At 57.1% G+C, this 7,086-nt stretch overlaps 1 protein-coding gene across 3 annotated transcripts; it reads right to left on the bottom strand.

The window, feature by feature from the left end:
• Positions 1–3,076: 3,076 nt before the first annotated feature.
• HES4 (hes family bHLH transcription factor 4) lies at positions 3,077–4,815 on the bottom strand. 3 transcript variants are annotated; one of them, XM_040533671.1, is made up of 4 exons: positions 4,575–4,815; positions 4,386–4,481; positions 4,198–4,285; positions 3,077–4,058 (listed from the first exon to the last, which is right to left on the bottom strand). In XM_040533671.1, the coding sequence occupies exons 1-4, from the start codon at positions 4,749–4,751 to the stop codon at positions 3,463–3,465; spliced, it is 957 nt and encodes a 318-aa protein (XP_040389605.1). In that variant the 5' UTR covers positions 4,752–4,815; the 3' UTR covers positions 3,077–3,462. The 3 variants fall into 3 exon arrangements, with proteins under 3 accessions (XP_040389605.1, XP_040389606.1, XP_040389604.1); XM_040533672.1 differs by having other exon boundaries at positions 4,641–4,815; XM_040533670.1 differs by having other exon boundaries at positions 4,198–4,481; positions 4,641–4,815.
• Between the last annotated feature and the right edge of the window lie 2,271 nt (positions 4,816–7,086).

The following is a 7,086-nucleotide window of genomic DNA, read 5'->3' as shown; positions in this document are numbered from 1 at the left end:
CACCTGAGCTGGCGGCGCGGGTTTTGTTGCAGGGTGATGGATGTGCTGCTTGAGCGCAGTGGAAGGGGCGAGATAGCGGAGCAGAAATTCGGCGCCGAGGCCCCGCTCCGAGGGGCTAAACGCCGAGATCTGATTAAGCGGCTCAGTGCCGTGACCCCGACCCTGACGAGCACGCCGGTTCTCCGGAGGGACTTCATTTCAATTAATCACCTTAACAGCCCGAGCAGCTCGCCGCCGAGTCCCGCACCCCGCCACCGCCGTGGGAAGCGGGCGGCCACGCGCGGCTGGGGGGCACGGGGGGACACGGGGGGACATGGGGGTCATAGGGGGACACAGGGGGACATGTGGGGACACCGTGCCAGGCCTGCTGCCGAGCAGCTGCCTTCCCCCTGATGGGCTGGGGGGGGGCTGGGGGCTGGGTTTGCTTTGGTTTGTTCTGGTTCGGTTCATTTTGGGTGGGTTCGGTTGGGTTGGTTCCTATATTTTATTTTATTTTATTTTATTTTATTTTATTTTATTATTTTATTTATTTTATTTTCATTTTATTTATATTTCATTTTATAGTTTATTTTACTCTATTTTATAGTTCATTTTATTCTATTTTATTGTATTTTGTTTTATTTTATATTTTATTTTTAATATAGTATAGTATAGTATAGTATGTCATTTATCTTATGTATTTCTCTTCTCCCTTCCCTTCCCTTCCCTTCCCTTCCCTTCCCTTCCCTTCCCTTCCCTTCCCTTCCCTTCCCTTCCCTTCCCTTCCCTTCCCCTCCCAGACCCCATGGCCGTGCCCTGGCCTGGTTTCGCTGCCTCCCGTCGCGCCCGGCCCGTGGCTGGGTGCCCGCAGCTCCTGGCCGCCCCTTTGGACTTTCACCCGCCAGCAGCAGCAGCACACTTTGCTCTTTTATTGCCGCTCTAAAGGGATAAGGCCAGGTTCAGCACCCGAAAAACAAAATAAAAATAAAATAATTACAAAGAGCTACGTAGGGAGGCTTGACGGAGCGCGGCATCCCCCTCATTGGGGACAGGTAGAGTGGTGGAGCCCAAGGGGGTTGCAGAAATGTAGGGTCTGGGTGCACCTAAATTGTAAGTTTGCTGCTCAGTTTGGCGCTACGGGCAAACAAAACCCCTCGCTGCAGGATTTTGAGCTTCTGGCATGCGTTTTTATTGGTGTCATTCACCTTGTGTCCACCTCCTGCACCGCAGAAGCCAGGCACGGAGAGGTCCGTGACATGCCCAAGGCCAAAGAAAAAAAAAAAAAAAAAGAAAAAAGGTTAAAAAATGGCATGTGGCAGCTCCGGGCATAAAATCAGAGCTCTGACCACAGGGTCCCTGCTCCCAGGGCATCATTTCGGAGCAGCGCCGTGTCCCCGAGGTGCGTGTCACGTTTGCACGCTTGCAGTAATTCACGGAAAATAGGGTTTTATTTCTTTTTTCAGTATTTTTTTTTTTCAACGCACGAGCTCGGCAGCTTGGCCTCAAAGAAATTTGCAGGGTGGATCCGGAGGGGAGCGGGCGTCGAGGGCTGGGTCCAGAGCCCCGGGGAGGTTTTCGGTTACGGGCAGGCGGCAGGCGGGCTTTCATCTGCTCCTCCAAGCCTTCCTCCAGCAGAAGAGGAGGGGTAGTAAAGGGCCACGGGGGACAACGTGATTTTGTGCCGGGGATTGCATAACGAAACCTCCCGGGAACCTCTGGGTTCGGACGGGTTCCTCCTCGTGACGGCGAGATGGAGGCAGGTCAGCGCGCGGCGATCGATGGCCCACGCGTAGGTGCACGGGGGTGGCCGGGTCGCACCGGCACAAGGTTAATTGCAACCCGCGCTCCTGCACCAAACCCTTGCCAAAACCTCGTGCAAGGCGCACAGAAGTCCACAGAGGCGGGCGGTCTGCCCTATAGACCCCAAATCCCACCCCGAATAAACCACAGCCCGATCGCCACCAGCCCCAGACCTCGAAACACCAAATCGCATTGGCATCCTGAAAAAAAAAATAAAAATAAATAAGATAACCCTAGGTTTGTGCAATTATTGGCTGCTCTGCAAGCATCGAGGCATTCCCTGAGAGCCAAGCAAAGCCCAAGGGGGGAGGTCCCAAGCATTGCCCCCCACCTGTGGGGTCCCAGGGGACAGAGGGAAGCCGGGCACGGGGGGCCCTGTGCATGTCACGTGCTGGCTTTGCTCTGCGAAATTACACGATATCCTCGTCAATTCGGAGCAAAGCACACCAAAAAATAAATTAAATTAGGTGCTTTCTCCGCACCTTATTAATCGGTGCCAACTGGAAGCGGTTAATTCCCCGCGCGCGAGGCTGCAATTGCTTCCACTTGGCCGGGATTCAAGTGCCGGGGGTGAGTCAGAATGGGTGGCAAAACTGTCTTTTCCTCGGTTCCCTTGCTTACTGGAAAAAAAAAAAAAAAGAGAGAGAGAAAAAAGCCACAACCCCGAGTTATTCTCTTTTATGAGGTGGGCATTGTGAGGCCAGGCAATTGAATTTACAACAGCATTGAGTATCAGAGTCTATCTGGCCCTGTCAATGAGAGTGGATAGAAAAAAAAAAAGACACACATTAACCCTCAGCTCCGAGTTCCCAGGCGTTTCAATAGGGTTCCCAACTTCCCAAAGAGCCCGCTGCATACTCGATGAGACCCTTTATACCTTCTAATTACCCTCCTCACAATGGGGACAGACTCTCCTGCCTCTTTTGTGGGCGAGATAGTAACTTCTGCGCACCCCCCCCCGATCCCTAAAAAGAGGTAACAGGAGCGAAGTCCTAAAAGCAGCAAATCCTAAAAGCAGTTATTTCAGTAAGCGGTATTGGGGCCGTGCATTGCTCAGGCTCCAGGGGCAAATTTTTAGGAATTGTTTTCATTTTTTTGAGCGGGAACAGGGCACTGCAGAGATCTCAGTGCTATTTCAGCGGGGCCAGACCCCCACCCCCATCGCCTCCCCTCTATCTGTTGCAGGAATCCCTTCCAACAGCCTTACTGAAGGCCATAAAGTTTGCTCCTACTTTCCCCCCCCCCCGCCCCCGAGGATTAGCTTTGTCCCTGCTAAATGAAAAGAAGAAAAAAAAAATCTATTTCAAAGAGTTTATTTAAACACCTGCATTTTTTTTTTTGGAAGTCTCCAACACAGGCACGCAACACACACACAGACAAACGGGATACAAACAACTTTGGCATTATACTTTTTGAATATTTGTTACAAAACTATTTCTCATTTATTTCTTTTTCTTAAAAAACGTATCTCAAATAAAGGCATTTCAAAGGAGTAAAAATACAAGTCGAGATCCCAACCTCTGAAAATAATAAATAGCACGTTCATATCGAGGTCCTTTTTTTTTTTTTTTAAATCCTCCATTCTGTGTTTTTTTTTTTTTAAAAAAAAAGAAAAACCCGACCATAACAGGGCTCCATACAACGGAGCCAAGCAGAGTTTCGTGCCTTTTCGCTCTGGGCAAGTCACCAAGGCCTCCAGACGGATTCGCTGCGCTCTGCGACGGGGCTCCCCGCCTGGGACGCCGGCACAATGCTGCCCCCAAATGATGTCAAGCCCTGCACCGGGGACGCCGACGGGGTGGCGGATGCATTCCCCGAACCTCCTCCTCCTCCTCCTCCTGCAGACACGGGGACGTTGGCGTTGGCGTAGAGGGGGATCACCGGTCCGGAGCCGGGCGGGAAGGCTGGGTTGGGGATGAGGAAGGCGAATTGGCCATCGGTGGCCGGGACGAGCTGGAAACCCCCATAAACCTTGGGGGACAAGGCTTCGGCGGGGTTCATCTTGCAGGGCACGGGCACGGCCCCGGCGGCGGGCGGCAGCTGGACGTGCAGCGGCTGTGCCAGATGCGCCGGCTGCCCGGCGGGCGGCGGAGGAGGCGGCGGCGGGTAGTTCATGGCCACGATCTGCCCCAAGCAAGCCGAGAGGTGGCCGAGCAGGCGGGTGCGGACGTCGGCGTTGACCCCCTCGCAGGTGGAGAGGAACCTGGTCACCTCGTTCATGCACTCGTTGAAACCCGCCCGGTATTTGCCCAGCACCGTGGGGTCGGCGCTGAGGGCGGCTGCAAAGCGAAGGGCGGCGGGTGAGCGGCTGCGGGGTGCGAGCAGCCACCCAGCCCCCCCCGAAAAACCCTGAAAAGGGATTTTTTTTTTCCCCCCCTCCTTAAAGAGGATGAGAGGGATGCTGGGTTTCGTGCTTACCCGTCATCTGCGCCCGCTGCAGGTTCCGCAGGTGCTTCACCGTCATCTCCAGGATGTCCGCCTTCTCCAGCTTGGAGTGCCGCGAGCTCTGCGGGACGACAGCGGCCGTCAGCCCCCCCCCTCTTCTTCCTCACCCCCCCCAGACCCCCTCGATTTCGTCTTTCCACCCCCAAAAAGCCCCAACTCACGTCTTTTTTCAGCGCGTCCAGGATGAGCGTCTTCAGCTGCCCCAGGCTCTCGTTGATGCGCGCCCGGCGCCGCTTCTCCATGATGGGCTTGGAGGACTGCGGGGAGAGCCTCGGTTGGCCGCCGATCGCTTCCACACCCCTCCCCCAATTAATTTTTAATTTAATTCCCCCCCCTCCCCATGCACCGACCTCAGCACGGCCGCCGGCTCGCCGCCATCCACCGCCGCTGCGCGCCGGCCGGGCCCCGCCATTTACCTTGCGGTGCTCGCTGGCGCTCCGCGGCTTGTCCGGCGTGTGGCTGGCGGTGGCCGGCGCCCCGGCGATGGGCGAGGCGGTGGGCTTCTCCGGGCCCGCGTCTGCGGGCATGGCGCTGCGAGCGGCGGCGGCGGCGGCACCGCGGAGCTCCGGCGGCGGCGGCAGCGGGGCCGGGAGTGGCGGCGGCCGGCTCCCCCCCCCTGCCTTTTATACCCGCCGCCCGCTCCCCATTCGTGGGAAACCGCCGCCGCGGCCGTTCCCACAGCGCCGCCGGCCAATGGCAGCGCGGATCGCGCCCCCCCCTCTCCCCCCCCCCGCCCCCCCCCCCCGCCGCCTCGCAGCCCGCGCTGCGATTGGCGGGCCGGGGCGTCACGCGCGCGCGCGCGCGGCCCGCCCCCTCGCTCGCGCGCCCCGCGCCTCACCCCGCCCGTTGGCGGGAGGCCGCCCGGCGCGCGCGGGGCCACGCGGGGACGGCGGCGGCGGGCGGCGGGCGGCCAATCGGCGGAGGGCGGACGGCGGCGCCGGCGCCGATTGGCTGGCGGGGAGCCCGGCCGTCAATCAAGCGGGCGGCGCTCGGCCCCGCCCTTGGCCGCCCGGCGCCGGGAGCACGTGCCGCCGCGCGCCCGGCGGCCCGCGGGGGGAGGCCACGCCCACTGGGGCGCGCGCCGGGCGCCGTGCGGCGAGCAGCGAGCGGCGTGCAGCGTGCAAGGGGCACCGTGCGAGGGGCAGCGAGCAGCGTGCAAGGGTAACGGGCACCGTGCAATGGGTACCGGGCACCGTGCAAGGGTAATGAGCACCGTGCAATGGGTAACGAGCACCGTGCAATGGGTAACGGGCACCGTGCAAGGGTAATGAGCAACGTGCAATGGGTAACGAGCACCGTGCAAGGGTAACGGGCACCGTGCAAGGGTAATGAGCAACGTGCAATGGGTACCGGGCACCGTGCAAGGGTAACGAGCACCGTGCAATGGGTAACGGGCACCGTGCAAGGGTAATGAGCACCGTGCAATGGGTAACGAGCACCGTGCAAGGGTAACGGGCACCGTGCAAGGGTAACGAGAACCATGCAATGGGTAACGGGCACCGTGCAAGGGTAATGAGCAACGTGCAATGGGTACCAGGCACCGTGCAAGGGTAACGGGCACCGTGCAAGGGTAATGAGCACTGTGCAAGGGTAATGAGCACCATGCAAGGGTAATGAGCAACGTGCAATGGGTAACAGGCACCGTGCAAGGGTAACGGGCAACGTGCAATGGGTAACGGGCACCGTGCAAGGGTAACGAGCACCGTGCAATGGGTAACGGGCACCGTGCAAGGGTAATGAGCACCGTGCAAGGGTAACGAGAACCGTGCAATGGGTAACGGGCACCGTGCAATGGGTAACGAGCAATGTGCAAGGGTAACGGGCACCGTGCACTAGGTAAAGAGCACCATGGAAGGGGTAATGAGCACTGTGCAATGGGTAACGGGCACCGTGCAATAGGTAAAGAGCACCGTGCAATGTGCAATGGGCATTGAGCTCTGTGCAGTGGGTAAAGAGCACCATGCACCGTGCAGGGGGTAATGAGCACTGGGCACAGGGCACTGGGGACCTGCAGGTGCTTTTCCTGCCACTTGCATTCTTTTTTATGCCAGTTCCGTATTTTTTTATAGCAGTTTCATGCTTTTTTAATGCAGTTTCCACCCCTTTTTATACCATTTTCATCCATTTTTATGCCAGTTCCATCCCTTTTCTATGCCATTTCCATCCCGTTTTTATGCCATTTCCATCCCTTTTTTTGCCAGTTCCATCCTTTTTCCTGCCACTTCCATCCTCTTTTATACCAATTCCATCCTTTTTTATGCCAGTTCCATCCCTTCTTTACACTGTTTCCATCCCTTTTTACACCGTTTCCATCCCCCTTTTACAGCACTTCCACCCCCTATTTATACCACTTCCATCCTTTTTATGCCAGTTCCATCCCTTTTTAAACTTTCCATCCCTTTTTATACCATTTCCATCCCTTTTTTACGCCAGTTCCACCCCCTTTTTATACGAGTTCCATCCTTTTTATGCCACTTCCATCCCCTCCTCCTACCACTTCCATCCCTTTCCTACCAGCCCCATCGTTTTTTGCACCAGCTCCATCCCCTTTCCCACCTGTTCCACGCAGGGGCGGCAGCATCGCCTGCTCTCACGTTAAACCGCACAAAAACTCCTGGAAACATTTCACTCCTTGCTGCTCATCCACCTGCAGACAGCAAACCTGCAGGGGAACCCATTTATTTCGGGCTTCTCCATCCAAGGTGCATGCAACCACAGCTCCTGGCTGAGTTTTGGGGTTGGGTTTGTGGAGGGATGGTTTTTTTGGGGGGATTTGTGACCCCAGCACCTCTTCTCTCAGTGTCCACGTGTTGCAGCCTGCTCCTTTGCAAAACCAGCGCACCGAGGTGCGTGTTGGCTTGC

The sequence above is a fragment of the Cygnus olor genome, chromosome 21 (genome assembly GCF_009769625.2).
Source record: "Cygnus olor isolate bCygOlo1 chromosome 21, bCygOlo1.pri.v2, whole genome shotgun sequence".
In the NCBI taxonomy this organism is placed as follows: Eukaryota; Metazoa; Chordata; class Aves; order Anseriformes; family Anatidae; genus Cygnus; species Cygnus olor.
Note: the sequence above shows the minus strand (reverse complement) of the source record. Positions and strands in the feature narration are given on the sequence as shown.

What these genes read in the sequence shown, in the direction of transcription:
- HES4 (XM_040533670.1), bottom strand. Translation starts at nt 4,751, where the DNA reads ATGCCCGCAGACGCGGGCCCGGAGAAGCCCACCGCCTCGCCCATCGCC. An exon ending in GCGCCAGCGAGCACCGCAAG is followed by an intron (nt 4,482 to 4,640) that starts GTAAATGGCGGG and finishes CTCTCCCCGCAG; the next exon opens with TCCTCCAAGCCCATCATGGA. An exon ending in GCAGCGGGCGCAGATGACGG is followed by an intron (nt 4,059 to 4,197) that starts GTAAGCACGAAA and finishes TTCGCTTTGCAG; the next exon opens with CCGCCCTCAGCGCCGACCCC.